The sequence below is a fragment of the Oncorhynchus gorbuscha genome, linkage group LG14, assembly GCF_021184085.1.
Source record: "Oncorhynchus gorbuscha isolate QuinsamMale2020 ecotype Even-year linkage group LG14, OgorEven_v1.0, whole genome shotgun sequence".
NCBI classification, from domain to species: domain Eukaryota; kingdom Metazoa; phylum Chordata; class Actinopteri; order Salmoniformes; family Salmonidae; genus Oncorhynchus; species Oncorhynchus gorbuscha.
This window is the reverse complement of record NC_060186.1, coordinates 32678598-32700882: the sequence shown is the minus strand read 5'-3', so window position 1 is coordinate 32700882 and position 22285 is coordinate 32678598. Positions and strand designations below refer to the sequence as shown.

The following is a 22285-nucleotide window of genomic DNA, read 5'->3' as shown; positions in this document are numbered from 1 at the left end:
TGATGAATGCACATTAATGAACTGTTCATAAGTAGTGGGTAGGCTGCTAATGAGTCCTCCCCCATTTATGAATGGTATATAAGCATTACAATTCATACACATTTGATGTATTATTATATCGTTTATTATAAACTGGGTGGTTCGAGCCCTGAATGCTGATTAGCTGAAAGCCGTGGTATATCAGCCGGCTATGACCAAACATTTATTTTTACTGTTCTGATTATGTTGGTACCCAGTGTATAATAGCAATAAGGCTCCTCGGGGGTTTGTGATATACGGCCAATATACCATGGCTGAAAGCTGTATCCAGGCACTCCGAATTGCGTCGTACATAAGAACAGACCTTAGATGGGGTATATTGGCCATATACCACACCCCCTCATGCCTTATTGCTTAAGTGTAAACATTCATATACAGTGCCTTCAGAAAGTATTCACATCTCTTTACTTTTTCCACATTTTGTGTTAAACTGGGATTAAAATGTGTCATTCTTTGTCAACGATCTGCACAAAATACTCTGTCCAAGTGGAACAAACATTGCAACATTCGTAAAAAAAATATATAAAAATGTAATTAAACACTAATATATCTATATATTAGATAAGTATTTAAGCCCGAGTCAATACATGTTATAATCACCTTTGTCAGCAATTACAGCTGTATGTCTTTCTGGGTAAGTCTCTAACAGCTTTCAACACCTTCAAGCTCTGTCAAATTGGTTGTTGATCATTGCTAGACAACCATTTTCAGGTCTTGCCATAGATTTTCAAGCATATTTAAGTCAAAGCTGTAACTCGGCCACTCAGGAACAGTCACGGTAACAGTCAGTCTTCTTGGTAAGCAACTCGTGTAGATTTGGCCTTGTGTTTTAGGCTGATGTCCTGCTGAAAGGTGAATTCCTCTCCCAGTGTCTGGTGGAAAACAGACAACCATGTTTTCCTCTAGGATTTTGCAGGTGCTTAGCTACATTCCGTTCATTTTCTTTTTTATCCTGAAAAACTCCCCAGTCCTTAACAATTACAAAAATATCCATAACATGATGCAGCCAGCACTCTGCATGAAAAATGGAGAGTGTGTTATTTCAGATTTTTTTTAAATATTTGTATTCTGTACAGGCTTCCTCCTTTTCACAGAAACTACAATGTTTTTGATCTACCTCAGTTTTTTTCCCGATCACAGCCATTAAACTAACTGTTTTAAAGTCAAATCAAATCAAATTGTATTTGTCACATACACATGGTTAGTAGATGTTAATGCGAGTGTTTAGCTAAATGCTTGTGCTTCTAGTTCCGACAATGCAGTAATAACCAACAAGTAATCTAGCTAACAATTCCAAAACTACTACCTTATTGACACAAGTGTAAGGGGATAAAGAATATGTACATAAAGATATATGAATGAGTGATGGTACAGAGCGGCATAGGCAAGATACAGTAGATGGTATTGAGTACAGTATATAGATATCAGATGAGTATGTAAACAAAGTGGCATAGTTAAAGTGGCTAGTGATACATGTATTACATAAAGATGCAGTAGATGATATAGAGTACAGTATATACGTATACATATGAGATGAATACTGTAGGGTATGTAAACATTATATTAGGTAGCATTGTTTAAAGTGGCTAGTGATATATTTTACATCATTTCCCATCAATTCCCATTATTAAAGTGGCTGGAGTTGAGTCAGTGTGTTGGCAGCAGCCACTCAATGTTAGTGGTAGCTGTTTAACAGTCTGATGGCCTTGAGATAGAAGCTGTTTTTCAGTCTCTCGGTCCCAGCTTTGATGCACCTGTACTGACCTCGCCTTCTGGATGATAGCGGGGTGAACAGGCAGTGGCTCGGGGGTTGTTGTCCTGGAGGGCAGGTAGTTTGCCCCCGGTGATGCGTTGTGCAGACCTCACTACCCTCTGGAGAGCCTTACGGTTGTGGGCGGAGCAGTTGCCGTACCCGGCGGTGATACAAGCCCGACAGGATGCTCTCGATTGTGCATCTGTAGAAGTTTGTGAGTGCTTTTGGTGACAAGCCGAATTTCTTCAGCCTCCTGAGGTTGAAGTGGCGCTGCTGCGCCTTCTTCACGATGCTGTCTGTGTGGGTGGACCAATTCAGTTTGTCTGTGATGTGTACGCTGAGGAACTTAAAACTTACTACCCTCTCCACTACTGTTCCATCGATGTGGATAGGGGGGTGTTCCCTCTGCTGTTTCCTGAAGTCCACAATCATCTCCTTAGTTTTGTTGACGTTGAGTGTGAGGTTATTTTCCTGACACCACACTCCGAGGGCCCTCACCTCCTCCCTGTAGGCCGTCTCGTCGTTGTTGGTAATCAAGCCTACCACTGTTGTGTCGTCCGCAAACTTGATGATTGAGTTGGAGGCGTGTGCGTGGCCACGCAGTCGTGGGTGAACAGGGAGTACAGGAGAGGGCTCAGAACGCACCCTTGTGGGGCCCCAGTGTTGAGGATCAGCGGGGTGGAGATGTTGTTGCCTACCCTCACCACCTGTGGGCGGCCCGTCAGGAAGTCCAGTACCCAGTTGCACAGGGCGGGGTCGAGACCCAGGGTCTCGAGCTTGATGATGAGCTTGGAGGGTACTATGGTGTTGAATGCCGAGCTGTAGTCGATGAACAGCATTCTCACATAGGTATTCCTCTTGTCCAGATGGGTTAGGGCAGTGTGCAGTGTGGTTGAGATTGCATCGTCTGTGGACCTATTTGGGCGGTAAGCAAATTGGAGTGGGTCTAGTCTGTCAGGTAGGGTGGAGGTGATATGGTCCTTGACTAGTCTCTCAAAGCACTTCATTATGACGGAAGTGAGTGCTACGGGGCGGTAGTCGTTTAGCTCAGTTACCTTAGCTTTCTTGGGAACAGGAACAATGGTGGCCCTCTTGAAGCATGTGGGAACAACAGACTGGGATAGGGATTGATTGAATATGTCCGTAAACACACCGGCCAGCTGGTCTGCGCATGCTCTGAGGGCGCGGCTGGGGATGCCGTCTGGGCCTGCAGCCTTGCGAGGGTTGACACGTTTAAATGTTTCCCTCACGTCGGCTGCAGTGAAGGAGAGTCCGCATGTTTTGGTTGCGGGCCGTGTCAGTGGCACTGTATTGTCCTCAAAGCAGGGCAAAAAAGTTATTTAGTCTGCCTGGGAGCAAGACATCCTGGTCCGTGACGGGGCTGGTTTTCTTTTTGTAATCCGTGATTGACTGTAGACCCTGCCACATACCTCTTGTGTCTGAGCCGTTGAATTGAGATTCTACTTTGTCTCTATACTGACGCTTAGCTTGTTTGATTGCCTTGTAGAGGGAATAGCTACACTGTTTTTCCGGTCACCTTGCCCTGATTAAAAGCAGTGGTTCGCGCTTTCAGTTTCACACTAATGCTGCCATCAATCCAAGGTTTCTGGTTTGGGAATGTTTTAATAGTTGCTATGGGAACGACATCTTCAACACACGTTCTGAACTCGCTCACGTAATGAACTCGCTCACCGAATCAGCGTATTCGTCAATGTTGTTGTTTGATGCAATACGAAACATATCCCAGTCCACGTGATGGAAGCAGTCTTGGAATGTGGAATCAGATTGGTCGGACCAGCGTTGAACAGACCTCAGCGCGGGAGCTTCTTGCTTTAGTTTCTGTCTGTAGGCAGGGATCAACAGAATTGGCATCATGGTGAAATCCCTGAGCGGGAACAGAGTTAGGAGTGATGCGTGTATCTTTGTTGTGAGCAGACCAAGTATTTTTAGGTTAGGTAAAGTGAAAAGGTAGACTAAACAAGTCGGTAGCAGGTACTCTTACATTGAACAAAGTTCTCTATTTAAATATTTCTTTCATCTCAAACAATCAAGGATGATCTCACAAAGATAACACAAATCTTCTTTTTTACAAGAATAAGGGACACAAGGTGAGTAACTTTTAACTATAACATAAATCACAGTTGTGTCAGCGCCTCAACTATCCATTTGTGGAAAGCTCCTTTCAGGTGGTGGTGCGGATCCGTGGTTACCATTCCCAAAAGGTCATTTGTCCTCTTCACCATTCCTTCAGGTAAATCCGCTCCTTTGGAGAATAAATCACTCTTTTTTTTCCTCCAGTCTCCCTCACTGCCAATTCCCTCTTCTCTCTTGTAGGGGGAAGAAAATAGGTGATTAGTACTGTCAGCTGTGCTTAACCCGCCTCTGATCACCTTTACTCACATGCCGGGCTGGGCTACTATCCGTGGGACCAGCCTGCCCCCTGGTGGTCCTTCCACAGTAGTGACTGCTTGTGTTGAGGCCGCATCCAAAGTTTAGTTAATAACTTCACCATGCTCAGAGATATTCAATGTATGCTTTTTTTTGTACCCAACCACCAATAGGTGCTCTTCTTTGCGAGGCATTGGTCTTTGTGGTTGAATCTGTTTAAAATTCACCTGCTCGACTGAGGGACCTTACATATAATTGTATGTGTGGGGTTGGTCCTGTAGCTCAGTTGGTAGAGCATGGTGCTTGTAACGCCAGGGTAGTCAATAAAACGTAAATGTATGCACACTGACTTACTGCAAATGGCATATATTATTATTATTATTATAGGTAGTCATAAAAATAAAACACTATTACTGCACACACAATTAGTCCATGTGACTTGATAAGCACATTTTTACTCCAAAACTTATTTAGGCTTGCCATAAGTGGTTATACTTAACACATTTGCTTTTGATGAATAATAAACAAAAAAAACAATTCGTGACAAAAAAATACTATTCGAACCCATTTTAAATTCAGTCTGTAACACAAAAAAACGTGGAAAAGGTCAAGGGGTGGGAATACTTTCTGAAGGCACTGAAACTGCAAGGCAGAAACTGAACTTCTGCTGCAGAAATAAGTCAATAGACACGATTCCATTGGTTACACCTTTCTTTTTATTGGGATTACCTTGACAGTCAAAGTTACCAAATGGAGCCCATTGAAACATTGAAGCGGAGGGGGCAAGCCCCCAGGACTCTCCCTCCCCATCTCTCAGGGTGTGGCATGACATAGTGGGCATTGACCAGAGAAAGAGACTAGGTCTGAAATGGCACCCCATTGCCTATATAGTGCACTACTTTTGGCCAGGGCCCATGGGGTTTTGGGAATAGTGTGCCATTACAGACAGCCAGAGAGATAGGGTTTTTCAGAAGTTGGCAGAACAAATTTTAGTGTTAATTAGTAGAATGTAGTGACAGAGAAAAAGAGAATGGAAACTTTGTAGTGTCACTCAGTGTTTGTTGCAACTGCTCAGACAATCTGATAGACTTTGTTGAATACACACAAAACGCCATGATGGAAGCAGAAGGAATATGGGAAGAGCAATGCCATCTCAAGCCACACTCAGTGAAAATGTGGAATGTTTTAAAATTTTAATTTGAAATGCAAGCAGTCCAAGTCTAGTAGGCTGAGAGGAGTTGAGGACTCAGGGCGCCATTTGGGATCGAGACTAAAAGTAATGTACTATACAGGGAGCCATTTGGGACACAGCCCATCTCCCGATCTCTGGTAACACACACCATTGTGCCATAAATCCAAACCCTTTCATTAAACGGATTTCAAAATGAAGTTGTAAACAATATTTTTGTATGGGTGGTGGAAAGTCAGTGCACATGGAGTATAGCAGTTTATTGAAGCTTAAAAGGATAGTTCACCCAAATTACAATTTGCTTTTCTTACCCTGTAAGCAGTCTTTGGACACGGTATGAGAACAAGTCATGCTTTGGTTTAGTTTCCCTGGCACCGTTGCTACATGCTAACATTTTAGCATTTGGGCCACAAGTCCCATTGAAGTCTTGGAACCGATATTAGCAATTTTTATGCATATTTTCTTCATTTAACCTTTATTTAACTAGGCAAGTCAGTTAAGAACAAATTCTTATTTATCATGTCCAAATGTATGAACGTGATGCATGACAAATGCCAATATTGGTCCCATGACTTGAATGAGATTTGTGCTAAAACGTTAGCACGTGATAACAGTGCCAGGGAAAGTAAACCAAAGCATGTTGTCGTCATACCTTGTCCATAGACTGGCTTACAGGATAAGGAAACCAATGCCAGTGTAATTTGAGTGAACTATCCCTTTAACTGGACAAGAAATACACCCATGCTAATGTAAAGCGTATGGGAGGGTCAGAATTCCTGACTCCTAATAGATGTTGAGCAGAACATGGTCCTGGGGAAGAATAGCAACACAGACACACGCAGAGATCCGCTCAACTGAGTCTCTTAAACAGACACCGTCACTAACAGCAGACTCTTGAGACCGTAACAGCTGGCTCTGCTCGATTCATACAATATAGAAATGTGTTCATATATATTTATATTCAGACAGATGTATGCCGTTCTCAGTTTGTCAATGAATTTTGTTTGTTCCTAAAATTGACAATTTTGGTCACACAGAATGAATCTCTCTGCAGCACAGACAGAAAACGACAGGAACCACAGATAAAACATCTTCATTATTATATCTGCGTAAATAGAGGTATCATAAATGACAATGACACTAACTCACAGCTATTGGAAATAGTAGAGGACTTGAGTGTAGGAAAAGGCAGCGAGCGCGATGGAATGGGGGCCAGAGAGCTTTAGAGAAGCACGACAAAGCACTAAATACAAAAACACAAGACGATTCATCACTAATATACTAAAGGGAAGGCGGGGTGTTACAAAAACACAACGTATAAAATGTATTGGAAATGGCATGACACTTAATGGATGCATCTACACTGCTGCACACTACACACTAGGCTAAAGAGGGACTCCACCGGTTGGTTATACAGATACAGGGGCAGGGCTGGGGAGAGAGAGGTAGGACAGGAGAACAGAAGAGCGACACACACTACTACACCAGCATCAAGAGAGGGAGGGCAGCAGTTACCCCTCTGACACATGGTCAGATCTGTGGTTATTGGCAAGGGGTAGTCATCCACTAATTCAGTGCCATGAGGAATAGATGGGTAGAACAGGAATTGTGGACAACTATGGTAATGTAACTTGTGGCTTTAATTTGACCAGAGCCCTATGTTGCTCTGCTCAGTAGTACTATATGAAGAAACTACATTTCATAGGGGTGGAATGTATTTTTTGTTGAGATTAAAAGAGGTCAAAGACCCTTTAGATGCAGATGGTATTTTTTGTACTCCACAGGACGTTTGCATTATCTATACATTTATGTGTTTAATCATTTCATAATTTTCAACACTTGAAAGCATGGTCCTGTTTTTTAAAAATTTGTTTTCATTTGTCAGCCAGCGCATGGGAAAAAACAGAATCGATGGGAAGGTAGCGATCCCATGTTGTTGTCTTTCGCTCCCTCCTCCCCGTTGCACCGCTCTTTCTGCCCGATCGCGAGGGGGCAGTTAGCAGCGTGTCTCGTAGATGCCGCTGCGGCCGATGTAGCGCACCCATTTGATGACGTCGTGGTCACTGTAGTTCAGCTTGGGCTCGAACACCTTCAGGTAGCGCACCTTGAGCCCGGACGGAGCAAATGGCACCTGGGAGACCATAACATAACCATAATGACACCTGGGAGAGAGTTCCATATTTGACAGAACAGAAATGTTTGCACATCTGGGTCATTCAACCATAGGAGTTGGCTATACAGCACAAACTGACCTGGAGCTCAGCTACAGTAGAGATGACTGTGTAAAGGAAATAAAAGACCTAATCACCTCAAAGTTCATGGAGATGGGAGGGCGCGCCCACTTCTTCTTGTCGTTGGTGGGCAGCAGCTCGATCTCGGCACTGATCTGAGACTCCTTCATCCCTGCCATACGCTTGATCCTGGAAACACATATACCCACATACAGTTTACACCATTCCACAGCACACACACACACACACACACACACACACACACACACACACACACACACACACACACACACACACACACACACACACACACACACACACACACACACACACACACACACACACACACACACACACACACTAGGGATGGGCACGGTTAATCCAAATGGTTGTTAGTATTCCAAGTATTAAGAGATATACACACACAGACCAATCAAAAGTTTAGACACACCTACTCATTCAAAGGTTTTTCTTGATTTTTTTCTATATTGTAGAATAGTGAAGAGATCAAAACCACAAAATAACACATATGGAATCATGTAGTAACCAAAAAAGTGCTAAACAAATCAAAAATAGATTTTTCAAAGTTTTCTTGATGACAGCTATGCACAGCTCTTGGCATTCTCTCAACCAGATTCACCTAGATACATTTTCCAACAGTCTTGAAGAAGTTCCCACATATGCTGAGCACTTGATGGCTGCTTTTCTTTCACTCTGCGGTCCAACTCAATCCAAACCATCTCAATTGGGTTGAGGTCGGGTGATTGTTGAGGCCAGGTCATCTGATGCAGCACTCCATCACTCTCCTTCTTGGTTAAATAGTCCTTACACAGCCTAGAGGTGTGCCAGTTTCATCATATCCCTTGATGGTTGTTGCGACTGCACTTGAAGACAATTTCAAAGTTCTTAAAATTTTACAGATTGACTGACCTTCATGTCTTAAAGTAATGATGGACTGTCGTTTCTCTTTTCTTATTTGAGCTGTTCTTGCCGGAATGGACTTGGAATTCTACCATCTTCTAAAATACATTTTGTTTTGTGTAACACTTTTTTAGCTACTAAATGATTCCATATGTGTTATTTCATAGTTTATGTCTTCACTATTATTCTACAATGTAGAAAATAGTCTAAATAAAGAAAAACCCTTGAATGAGTGAGTTTGATTTTTTGGGGGCCCATTTTTACAACTGAGAAAGCTTAGTCCTCATGAAATATTACATATCAGCGCGACAAAACAAACCCCGGCAAGAAGTCACAATGCGCTTTAAGAGTTCTCCAGCGTTGCTTCCATCAGTCAGTATGAGACAGCTGGTGTTCTCATTTGCATGTAGGCTACTCGACTGTATTATTAAAAAATACAATTTACAAGTGGAGTCAGCTATGAACGTTACAGCAGTAAAATATAATTCTCATTTACATAGACAAGTTCAACAATATACACCACCTACTGCGGTGCAACGGTAGTGCTGTTATCGGCTTGATCTCTTGCAAACACTTGCATGGAAAAGTCGACCCTAAGCAACTATAGCATGTTTGAATTATAATATTCACCATCAAAAAAGGTTCCAATATTAAACTCAACATCCAAAAGAAAAAAACTAGCAACTAGCCAGATAGCATCTCCAGCATTCAAGTTCATTTGGCTGTAGACTAATCACCCACCAGTAGGCTATACACATTTGCAAGCAATGCGTGTGTGGATCTGTTTGCTAGCCAGCTAAATTTGCTAGCTAGCTTGCGCCACTTACTAGTTGCAGAGGTGGCGTAGTGATTATTATCCATAGTGTCCAGCATGTGGACACAGGTCTTGCAGAGGAGTCTAAAATATGCTCCAACTAACAAGTTTTGAGCTCGGAAAATATTCTCAATCCTTTGCTGAATGAAAATCTCCAACAATTCAACTATCATTTATAATGAGTCTCATTTGTAATGAGAGGGACATAGCTAGATATACAATAGAAGTCAGAAGTTTACATACACAGACATTTAAACTCAGTTTTTCACAATTCCTGACATTTAATCCTAGTAAAAATTCCCTGTTTTAGGTCAGTTAGGATCACCACTTTATTTTAAGAATGTGAAAATGTCAGAAAAATAGGAGAGAATGATATATTTTTATTTTTTAATTTTTTTAATTTCACCTTTATTTAACCAGGTAGGCTAGTTGAGAACAGGTTCTCATTTGCAACTGCGACCTGGCCAGGATAAAGCATAGCAGTGTGAACAGACAACACAGAGTTACACATGGAGTAAACAATTAACAAGTCAATAACACAGAGAAAAAAAGGGGAGTCTATATACAATGTGTGCAAAAGGCATGAGGAGGTAGGCGAATAATTACAATATTGCAGATTAACACTGGAGTGATAAATGATCAGATGATCATGTACAGGTAGAGATATTGGTGTGCAAAAGAGCAGAAAAGTAAATAAATAAAAACTGTGGGGATGAGGTAGGTGAAAATGGGTGTGCTATTTACCAATAGATTATGTACAGCTGCAGCGATCGGTTAGCTGCTCAGCAAGCTGATGTTTGAAGTTGGTGAGGGAGATAAAAGTCTCCAACTTCAGCGATTTTTGCAATTCGTTCCAGTCACAGGCAGCAGAGTACTAGAACGAAAGGCGGCCGAATGAGGTGTTGGCTTTAGGGATGATCAATGAGATACACCTGCTAGAGCGTATGCTACGGATGGGTGTTGCCATCGTGACCAGTGAGCTGAGATAAGGCGGAGCTTTGCCTAGCATGGCCTTGTAGATGACCTGAAGCCAGTGGGTCTGGCGACAAATATGTAGCGAGGGCCAGCCGACTAGAGCATACAAGTCGCAGTGGTGGGTAGTATAAGGTGCTTTAGTGACAAAACGGATGGCACTGTGATAAACTGCATCCAGTTTGCTGAGTAGAGTGTTGGAAGGAATTTTATAGATGACGTCGCCGAAGTCGAGGATCGGTAGGATAGTCAGTTTTACTAGGGTAAGCTTGGCAGCGTGAGTGAAGGAGGCTTTGTTGCGGAATAGAAAGCAGATTCTTGATTTGATTTTCGATTGGAGATGTTTGATATGGGTCTGGAAGGAGAGTTTGCAGTCTAGCCAGACACCTAGGTACATATAGGTGTCCACATATTCAAGGTCGGAACCATCCAGTGTGGTGATGCTAGTCGGGCATGCGGGTGCAGGCAGCGATCGGTTGAAAAGCATGCATTTGGTTTTACTAGCGTTTAAGAGCAGTTGGAGGCCACGGAAGGAGTGTTGTATGGCATTGAAGCTCGATTGGAGGTTAGATAGCCTAGTGTCTAATGACGGGCCGAAAGTGTATACAATGGTGTCGTCTGCGTAGAGGTGGATCAGGGAATCGCCCGCAGCAAGAGCAACATCATTGATATACACAGAGAAAAGAGTCGGCCCGAGAATTGAACCCTGTGGCACCCCCATAGAGACTGCCAGAGGACCGGACAACATGCCCTCCAATTTGACACACTGAACTCTGTCTGCAAAGTAATTGGTGAACCAGGCAAGGCAGTCATCCGAAAAACCGAGGCTACTGAGTCTGCCGATAAGAATATGGTGATTGACAGAGTCGAAAGCCTTGGCAAGGTCGATGAAGACGGCTGCACAGTACTGTCTTTTATCGATGGCGGTTATGATGTCGTTTAGTACCTTGAGTGTGGCTGAGGTGCACCCGTGACCGGCTCGGAAACCAGATTGCATAGCGGAGAAGGTACGGTGGGATTCGAGATGGTCAGTGACCTGTTTGTTGACTTGGCTTTCGAAGACTTAAGGGCAGGATGGATATAGGTCTGTAACAGTTTGGGTCCAGGGTGTCACCCCCTTTGAAGAGGGGGATGACTGCGGCAGCTTTCCAGTCCTTGGGGATCTCAGACGATATGAAAGAGAGGTTGAACAGGCTGGTAATAGGGGTTGCGACAATGGCGGCGGATAGTTTCAGAAATAGAGGGTCCAGATTGTCAAGCCTAGCTGATTTATACGGGTCCAGGTTTTGCAGCTCTTTCAGAACATCTGCTATCTGGATTTGGGTAAAGGAGAACCTGGAGAGGCTTGGGCGAGGAGCTGCGGGGGGGCCGGAGCTGTTGGCCGAGGTAGAAGTAGCCAGGCGGAAGGCATGGCCAGCCGTTGAGAAATACTTGAAGTTTTCGATAATCATGGATTTGTCGGTGGTGACCGTGTTCCCTAGCCTCAGTGCAGTGGGCAGCTGTGAGGAGGTGCTCTTGTTCTCCATGGACTTCACAGTGTCCCAGAACTTTTTGGAGTTGGAGCTACAGGATGCAAACTTCTGCCTGAAGAAGCTGGCCTTAGCTTTCCTGACTGACTGCGTGTATTGGTTCCGACTTCCCTGAACAGTTGCATATCGCGGGGACTGTTCGATGCTATTGCAGTCCGCCACAGGATGTTTTTGTGCTGGTCGAGGGCAGTCAGGTCTGGAGTGAACCAAGGGCTGTATCTGTTCTTAGTTCTGCATTTTTTGAACGGAGCATGCTTATCTAAAATGGTGAGGAAGTTACTCTTAAAGAATGACCAGGCATTTATTTCAGCTTTTATTTCTTTCATCACATTCCCAGTGGGTCAGAAGTTTACATACACTCAATTAGTATTTGGTAGCATTGCCTTTAAATTGTTTAACTTGGGTCAAATGTTTGGGGAGCCTTCCACAAGCTTCCCACAATAAGTTGGGTGAATTTTGGCCCATTCCTCCTGACAGAGCTGGTGTAACCGAGTCAGTTTTATGGGCCTCCTTGCTCACACACGCCTTTTCAGTTCTGCCCACAAATGTTCTATAGGATTGAGGTCAGGGCTTTGTGATGGTCACTCCAACAACTTGACTTTGTTGTCCTTAAGCCATTTTGCCACAACTTTAGAAGTATGCTTGGGGTTATTGTCCATTTGGAAGACCCATTGATTTGCACTTTTCGCATCAAAGTGCGTTCATCACTAGGAGACAGAACACGTCTCCTTCCTGAGCAGTATGACAGCTGCGTGGTCCTATGGTGTTTAAACTTGCGTACTATTGTTTGTGCAGATGAACGTGGTACCTTCAGGCATTTGGAAATTGCTCCCAAGGATGAACCAGACTTGTAGAGGTCTACAATTTCTTTTCCTGCGGTCTTGGCTGATTTATTTTGATTTTCCCATGATGTCAAGCAAAGAGGCACTGAGTTTGAAGGTAGGCCTTGAAATACATCCACAGGTACACCTCCAATTGACTCAAAATATGTTAATTAGCCTATCAGGAGCCATGACAAGTCATGATGTTTTCTGGAATTTTCAAAGCTGTTTTAAAGGCACAGTCAAATTTGTGTATGTAAACTTCTGACCCTCAGCCACACACACAGTCCGGATTAGTTGATAAAAACAAGAGTTTGCAGCTCTTAGGGCCCTGGTTAGCACTCATCGATCCCTCGACCCCGCGTGTCGTGAAAGAAAGTCCCCAATTAAAACCTTTTTTTGGTCAGTAGTTTATAGATGACTGCGAAGCATACACATTCATCAGGCTGGCACATAACCTGGGTGGAGTTCATTAGGCACGAAACAGAAACAATTTACTGAAACAGGGAGGGACTACCTGGACATGTCCAATATGTTTCTACCCCCCCCCCCCCCCGGTTGCATTATGTTTTCCAACGTGAGCCCTAATAAACAGGACCCTGGTACGGATAACCTGAGAACGACAGTGAGGAAAACTTACTTCCAGACGATGGCGTTCTCGCTGGCCTTGTATTTGGCCTTGCCCTTCATGCAGATCACCTGGACCCCGCTGGTGTTGAGAGGGGTTGGGATGCGCACCTGGGTAGTAAGAACATAGAAAAAGACATTCAGCTCAGTGGATCCATTCCCCATCTACAAACACTCATTCATTAGTTTATGGGTGAGACCAAGGGTGCATCCGAAATGGCTGTTGAGCACTACTACAAAAGTAGGTTATTTCAGGACTTTTACCTGACCACGATGACCACGAACTGGTCAGGTACTGTGTCCAAATGCTCATATGGTACCCCTATATCCCTCTGTAGCCATACCTCAATTTTCTGAGCCAGAAGCGAGGGCTTGAAGTTGGACTTAATGACCACCTTGACTTCAAGCTTGGTGCGGCCCACCTCCCTGACAAGGGGGATGACACGGAAGGGTAGGATGATGTCCTTGGTGGTGCGGTACCTGTGGAGAAGAAGAGGCAAACACACACACACAAAACAGACACAAGGTCAGAGCCTGTGTGTGAATGTGTGTGTGCGTGTGTCCGTATCACACAGGCTGGTTACCTCATGAGCTCACACTCTCCGTCCGGAGGAATGAAGCTGATGCTGCGCTCAGCATCAAACTTGCTGAGACGCACACACTGGTGGAATGTACAGTCGTCAATGGCTATGGATTGCTTACCGCCACCACCGCCACTAAGAGGAAGATAAAGAAGAGAGGGAGGGAGAGAAAAGTGTTTAAAGGGGACAAGACACACACACTGGAGGGGAAACATAAACTAATCATAATACACAGACATTTTAATGTCTGTGTATTACAAAATGGATGACAGTGAGATTAACGACTAACACAAATTTACAAAGAGTATGAATTTCAAATTTGAGCTGATGCACACACTGAACTCCTTCATACTGAAATCCACACACACACACACACACACACACACACACACACACACACACACACACACACACACACACACACACACACACACACACACACACACACACACACACACACACACACACACACACACACACACACACACACAAATTGCTGACTTGCATGCCATGTCGCGTTCAGAAGGATGCAACATTTGATTATGAACACTACCATCCAATTCTACATGTCAGAAAATCAGACACACAACATTGCTCTGTAGTGAACGCAACCATGTGTAGACAAAACGATGGACAGACAAGACAGACACACACAGAGGCAGATTGAGGCAGACTGAGTATGGAGAGAGCAGTCTGACCGAGTGAGTGATGTACACTACCTGCCCCCCAAATCACTGAGGTCCAGCACAGAGGGAGAAAATAAAAACACAAATCAAGGGGGAACACACAGAGCTTGACACTGACACTTAAAATATTAGCACTCTAAACATAATGCCAGGAAATAAAAAACTTCATAGAAAAGGTGATGAAAAATGATGAACAAAGTCAAAGTTTTCCCCCACTGTTACGTTACAGCCTTATTCTAAAATGGATCAAATACAAATATCCCTCAATATAGACACACTTCCCCAAAAGGACAAAGTGAAAACAGGCTGAGAAATCGTTGCACATGAAGTACAAATAAAAAACAGAAATGCCTTATTTACATAAGTATTCAGACCCTTTGCTATGAGATTCAATTGAGCACAGGTGAACCCTGTTTCCATTGATCATCCTTGAGATGTTACTACAACTTGATTGGAGTCCACCTGTGGTAAATTCAATTGATTGGACATGATTTGGAAAGGCACACAGTATTAAGGTCCCACAGTTGACAGTGCATGCCAGAGCAAAAACCAAGCCATGAGGTCGAAGGAATTGTCAGTAGAGCTCCGAGACAGACAGGATTGTGTAGAGGCACAGATCTGGGGATGGGTACCTAAAAAAGGTTCCCAAGAACACAGTGGCTTCCATCATTCTTAAATGGAAGACGTTTGGACTCTTCCTAGAGCTGGCCGCCCAGGCGAACTGAGCAATCAGGGCAGAAGGGCCTTGGTCAGGGAGGTGACCAAGAACCCGATGGTCACTCTGACCGAGCTCCAGAGTTCCTCTGTGGAAATTGGAGAACCTTCCAGAAAAACCACCAAACAGGCCTTTATGGTAGAGTTCTAAATTGCAAAAAAAAAAACGTGTAAAACCTGTTTTCTCTTTGTCATTATGGTGTAGTGTGTGTAGATTGGGGGGAAAAAAAGATTTAATCAGTTTTAGCCTGGTCCCAGATCTGTTGTGTTCTTGCCAAATTCATTAATGTCATTGGCAAGCCAAACATTGTGGAAACAGGATGCACCTGAGCTCAATTTCGTGTCTCATAGCAAAGGGTCTGAATACTTACGTAAATAAGGTATTTCCACTTTTTATTTTTAATAAATTAGCTTTTTTAAATGATTTTTTTTACTGTTTTTGCTGTCATTATGGGGTATTGTGTGTAGATTGATGAGGGAAACTGGTTATTGAATCATTTTTAGAATAAGGCTGTAACGTAACAAAACGGGGAAAAAGTCAAGGGGTCTGAATACTTTCCGAATGCACTGTATATATATATATATGTTTTAGACCAGAGGAAAGAGTTCCTCCTACTGGCCCTTCAACACCAGTTCCAGCAGCATCTGGTCTCCCATCCAGGAACCAACCAGGACCAACCCTGCTTAGCTTCAGAGGCAAGCCAGCAGTGGGATGCAGGGTGGTATGCTGCTGGCAAATCAATCAAATAAAAGCAGTTCAAATCTAAATATCAAAGCAGGCCACACCCGTTGCCCCCTCACCTTTTGCCCGCCGCCTCCTCGGAGGCGCCCCCCTTGCCCTGTTTGTCGATGACGATCTTGTCGTTCATGCCAAATTTGCACTCCGGCATGCCGCTCAGGTAGCTTTTCATCACCACGCGGCCTGAGACGTGGGCGCTCAGCACCTGGCCTGATTTGAGCAGAGGAAGAGGTTACCATGGAGCAACACGGAAAGCCAAAATTATAATAAATATATTGGCACCCTTGCACTTTTCTTAAATAATTCCCTATTTCTGCTAAAATGTTTGGTTTACACACCTTGTTATTGGATTTTTAACATTGCAGAACCAATTTCTGTGCTACACACAGGATTTTTTTGTTGAATTTTTACATTGTAATTTCAGAAAATGTCCATAACATATCTGCAGTAATAGTGTAATGATAGTGTTTCACAGGTGTTACTTAACCGCCAGCGATATTGGCCTATTGATTTCTCCCACCGGAGAGGCATCTGTTGTCAAAATGGGAAAGCTGTTATCTAGCGGAAATCGCTGTCATTTCGATTTAGATGGTACAATGTTTCCCTTGCAGTATTCAGTGCTTGATTTCTCACATAAACAGAAATTGAGCATACAGTGTAGACTATTAGAAACATGGATATTACACAGGATTTTCCACTACACCGCCAAAGTCAGAACAGCTTTCCCATTTGTACAACAGATGCCGCGTCGGTGGGAGAACTCAATAGGCAAAAATCTTAGGTGTAGCACCTTTAAGTCTACTCTTTTAATCCTGGGGTTGCTATGCTGCCTCTGGTACTGGGGGTCTTGAATGTGTGCAAGACATCATGAAATCAGCAGATTATCAAGGTGTTTTGGAGTCCAATGTTCAAACCAGTGTCCAGAAACTGGGTCTCGATCGAAGGTTGTGGGACTTCCAGCAGGACACATATCAAAAAGCAGCCAGGAATGGTTCAAATCACATCCAAAACCTATGGTGAGATCTGGTGGAGGGCACCTCTCAAAAAAGAATTAGAGCAGTTTGTTGCTGCCAAATTGATAGCAGAAGGGTACAGCAAGCTCATTGAAGCATTTGTCTGCAGTAATCTTGGCCAAAGGCTGTGCAACAAGCTCCGGGGTGCTACTAATTTTGTCCATGCCATTTGTCTTTATTTTCTAAACTGAGTTTACAAAAATGCATTTGGTTCTGCAATGCTGAAAATCCAATAACATGGTGTGGAGACCAAAAGTGTTTTTCCATTTCCAACTTATTTTAGAAGAATTTGGGACATTTTTACAAAAAGTGCAAGGTTGATAATATATTTGGCCGCAACTGTAAAGCCTAGTAGCCTAGTCTTTGTAATGTGAGATCATGATAGATCATTGGATCACTGACCTTATCTAGTCTTGGTGATTGTAGATTGTGCATATATAGTGAGCTCCAAAAGTATTGGACAGTGACACATACTTTGTTGTTTTGGCTCTGTACTCCAGCACTATGAATTTGAAACATTACAATGACTATGAGGTTAACATGCAAACTGTCATTTTCATCCATTTCGGGGGAACCGTTTAGAAATTACAGCACTTTTAGTACATATTCCCCCCCATTTTAGGGGACTGAAAGTATTGGGACAAATTCACTTATGTGTATTAAAGTAGTCAAAAAGTGTAGTATTTGGTTCCATATTCCTAGCACGCAACAATTACATCAAGATTGTGACTCTACAAACTTGTTTCGATTTTTGTGCACAATACAAATGAACAGTAAATAATGTATTTTGTCATTTCCGAGTCCCTTTTATTGTAAATAAGAATAGAATGTGTTTCTAAACACTTCTACATTAAATGTGGATGCTAACATAGTGTCACGCCCTGTCACACCCTTTGGTCAGGGTGTGATTTGGGTGGGCATTCTATGTTTGTATGTCTAGGTTTTTTATTTCGGCCGGGTATGGTTCTCAATCAGGGACAGCTGTCTATCGTTGTCTCTGATTGGGAATCATACTTAGGTAGCCTGTTTTTCCACTTTTAGTTGTGGGTAGTTGTATTCCTGTTTAGTGTTTGTTTCACCTTGCAGGGACTGTTTCGGGTTTTCCTTTTGTTATTATATTATATTATTATTTTTGTATTCATTGTTCAGTTCCTTACAATAAAGATGAACATGTATCCCGCTGCATTTTGGTCTGACGATTCCTCTTCTTCTGATGAAAGCCTTTGCACATAGTGAATAATGAGTGAGAAAGACGCAGAAATATCACCCCCCCCACAAAAAAAATGCTAACCTGTTATGTTATTGTAATGGTGAGAGCTTAGCATGTCTTGGGGGTATGATATTTTTAAGTCTAACTTTCTCACTCCTCTCTATTCACAATTCATTCAGGACTATCAGTCATCATGGTAGCGTCCACATTAATGTAAAAGTGTTTAGAAACATTCTTATTTACAATAAAAGTAACTCCAAAATGAAAATACAGTCGGAAGTTTACATACACTTAGGTTGGAATCTTTAAAACTAGCTTTTCAACCACTCCACAAGTTCCTTGTTAACTTCTTTGGGACTGGGGGGCAGTATTACCGTAATTGCTGGACTATTAAGCGCACCTGAATATAAACCGCACTCACTGAATTATAAAACAATATGTATTTTTTACATAAATAAGCCGCACGTCTATAAACCGCAGGTGCCTACCGGTACATTGAAACAAATAAACTTTACACAGCCTTTAAATGAAACACGGCTTGTAACAAAAATTAAACAGTAGCCTACCAAGAAAGTAATTGGTCACTATCTTCCTCCTCCTGTGCACTGAAACCACTGAAGTCATCTCCTTCGGTGTCGGAGTTGAATAGCCTCAGAATTGCTTCATCCGATGTTGGATCGCTGCCCTCTTCAACACGCAGCAGTCCAGCCTTTCGAAACACGTTGATGATAGTGGATGTTTTTGACAATGCTCCACGCTGTCCGTGTCTTTGCCATGATGAGGGTGACAAAATGACTACCGTAATCAGAATGATGGGAAGTTTGAGCGCGCTCGATTTACGTCACATTATATCGTTTTTTGGCGGCATGAATCTTGTGAAAGCGGGAAAAATCCATAAATTAGCCACGTCATTGTTTAAACCGCGAGGTTCAAAGCGTGGGAAAAAAGTAGTGGCTTATAGTCCGGAAATTACGGTAAGTAGCTGTAATAAAAAAGGTGCCCAGAGTAAACTGCCTGCTACTCAGCCATAAAAGCTAGAATATGAATAGAATTAGTAGATTTGAATAGAAAACACTGAAGTTTCTAAAACTGTTTGAATGATGTCTGAGTATAACAGAACTCATTTGGCAGGCAAAAACCTGAGAAAACAATCCAACCAGGAAGTGGGAAATCTGAGGTTTGTAGTTTTTCAAGTCATTGCCTATCGAATATACAGTGTATATAGGGTCATATTGCACTTCCTAAGGCTTCCACTAGATGTCAACAGTCTTTAGAACCTTGTTTGATGCTTCTACTGAGAAGGAAGGGGGAATGAGAGCTGAATGAGTCAGAGGTCTGCCAGAGTGCCATGAGCTGACCACGCGGCGTTCACGTGAGAGGTAGCTTGCGTTCCATTGCAATTCTACAGACAAATTAATTCTCCAGTTGGAACATTATTGAAGATTTATGATAAAAACATACTAAAGATTGATTCTATACATCGTTTGACATGTTTCTACGAACTGTAATATAACTTTGTCTGAACTTTCGCTTGGACTTGAGTTTGGATTGTGTACTAAACGCGCAAACAAAAAAAGGAGGTATTTGGAAATAAATGCACTTTATCAAACATTTATTGTGGAACTGGGACTCCTGGTGGGAGTGCATTCTGATGAAGATCATCAAAGGTAAGTGAATATTTCTAATGCTATTTCTGACTTCTGTTGACTGCACAACATGGCGGATATCTGTATGGCTGTTTTGTTGTCTGAGCGCTGTACTCAGATTATTGCATGGTGTGCATTTTCGGTAAACCTTTTTTTAATTCTGACACAGCGGTTGCTTTAAGGAGATGTTTATCTAAAGTTCCATGCATAACACTTGTATTTTCATCAATATTTATGATGAGTATTTCTGTAAATTGATGTGGAACTACTGAACATAACACGCCAAAGTAACTCAAATTTTTTGATATAAATATTAACTTTATCGAACAAAACATACATTATTGTGTAACATGAAGTCCTATGAGTGTCATCTGATGATGATCATCAAAGGTTAGTGATTAATTTTATCTATATTTCTGCTTTTTGTAACCTCCTTGACTGGAAAAATGGCTGTGTTTTTCTGTGACTTGGTGCTTACCTAACATAATCCTTTGGTGTGCTTTTGCCGTAAAGCCTTTTTGAAATCAGACACTGTGGCTGGATTAACGAGAAGTTTATCTTTAAAATGGTGTAAAATACTTGCATGCTTGAGGAATCTTAATTATGAGATTTGTTGTTTTGACACCTCATTCGGCCGCCTTTCGTTCCAGTACTCTGCTGCCTGTGACTGGAACGAATTGCAAAAATCGCTGAAGTTAGAGACTTTTATCTCCCTCACCAACTTCAAACATCAGCTAGCTGAGCAGCTAACCGATCACTGCAGCTGTACATAATCTATTGGTAAATAGCACACCCATTTTCACCTACCTCATCCCCACAGTTTTTATTTATTTACTTTTCTGCTCTTTTGCACACCAATATCTCTACCTGTACATGATCATTTATCACTCCAGTGTTAATCTGCAATATTGTAATTATTCGCCTACCTCCTCATGCCTTTTGCACACATTGTATATAGACTCCCCTTTTTTCTCTGTGTTATTGACTTGTTAATTGTTTACTCCATGTGTAACTCTGTGTTGTCTGTTCACACTGCTATGCTTTATCCTGGCCAGGTCGCAGTTGCAAATGAGAACCTGTTCTCAACTAGCCTACCTGGTTAAATAAAGGTGAAATAAAAAAATAAATAAAATAAAAATAAAAATTGGCGCCCTGCACTGTCACTGGCTATTGGCGAGGTGAGACGCTACCGTTAACAAACTATAGTTTTGGCAAGTCGGTTAGGATATCTTCTTTGTGCATGACACAAGTAATTTTTCCAACAATTGTTTACAGACAGATTATTTCACTTATAATTCCAGTGGGTCAGAAGTTTACATACATTAAGATGACTGTGCCTTTAAAACAGCTTGGAAAATTCCAGAAAATGATGTCATGGCTTTCGAAGCTTCTGATAGGCTAATTGACATAATTTGAGTCAATTGGAGGTATACCTGTGGATGTATTTCAAGGTCTCTTTTCTTGGGAAAATCAAAGAAATCAGCCAAGATCCCAGAAAAAACATTGTAGACCTCCACAAGTCTGGTTCATCCTTGAGAGCAATTTCCAAATGCCTGAAGGTACCACATTCATCTGTACAAACAATAGTACACAAGTATAAATACCATGGGACCACGCAGCCGTCATACCGCTTAGGAAGGAGACGTGTTCTGTCTCCTAGAGATGAACGTACTTTGGTGCGAAAAGTGCTAATCAATCCCAGAACAACAGCAAAGGACCTTGTGGAGATGCTGGAGGAAACAGGTACAAAAGTATCTATATCCACAGTAAAACGAGTCCTATATTGACATAACCTGAAAGGCCGCTCAGCAAGAAACATCAAGACATCTTGGTCGCAAATGGGTCTTCCAAATGGACAATGATCCCAAGCATACTTCCAAAGTTATTGGAGTGGCCATCACAAAGCCCTGACCTCAATCCCTTAGAAAATTTAGAAAATTTGTGGGCAAAAATGAAAAAGTGTGTGCGAGCAGCAAGGAGGCCTACAAACCTGACTCAGTTACATCAGCTCTGTCAGGAGGAATGGGCCAAAATTCGCCCAACTTATTGTGGGAAGCTTGTGGAAGGCTACCCAAAACGTTTGACCCAAGTTTAAATTGTTTAACCTCATAGTCCGCCCCATCCCGCATGCGGGATCGTGACTACAGCCTCAAGCTCATTACCATAACGCAACGTTAGCGATTTCTAAAAATCGCAAATGAAATGAAATAAATATGCCTGCTCTCAAGCTTATCCTTTTCTTAACAATCCTGTCGTCTCAGATTTTCAAAATATGCTTTAGAACCAGAGAAAATCAATAGTTTGTGTAAGAGTGGTGATAGCTAGCTTAGCATTTAGCGTTAGCATTTAGCACGCAACATATTCACAAAAACCAGCAAAGGGATCAAATAAAATAATTTACCTTTGAAGAAC

At 42.4% G+C, this 22285-nt stretch overlaps 1 protein-coding gene across 4 annotated transcripts in view; it reads right to left on the bottom strand.

Annotated features, from left to right (window-relative positions):
* Positions 1-4878: 4878 nt before the first annotated feature.
* The window catches only part of LOC123994805 (AP-2 complex subunit mu), a 51593-nt gene continuing 34186 nt past the window's right edge, over positions 4879-22285 (bottom strand). For 2 of the 4 annotated variants that reach the window (XM_046297803.1, XM_046297804.1), the window contains 7 exons: positions 16067-16214; positions 14585-14599; positions 13869-14000; positions 13629-13764; positions 13298-13395; positions 7678-7789; positions 4879-7500 (listed from right to left, as the gene is read on the bottom strand). In XM_046297803.1, coding sequence (XP_046153759.1) covers positions 7366-7500; positions 7678-7789; positions 13298-13395; positions 13629-13764; positions 13869-14000; positions 14585-14599; positions 16067-16214 — 776 coding nt within the window. In that variant the 3' untranslated portion in view covers positions 4879-7365. The remainder of the gene's footprint in view (positions 7501-7677; positions 7790-13297; positions 13396-13628; positions 13765-13868; positions 14001-14584; positions 14600-16066; positions 16215-22285) is intronic. The other 2 variants (XM_046297805.1, XM_046297806.1) reach the window with 1 other exon arrangement.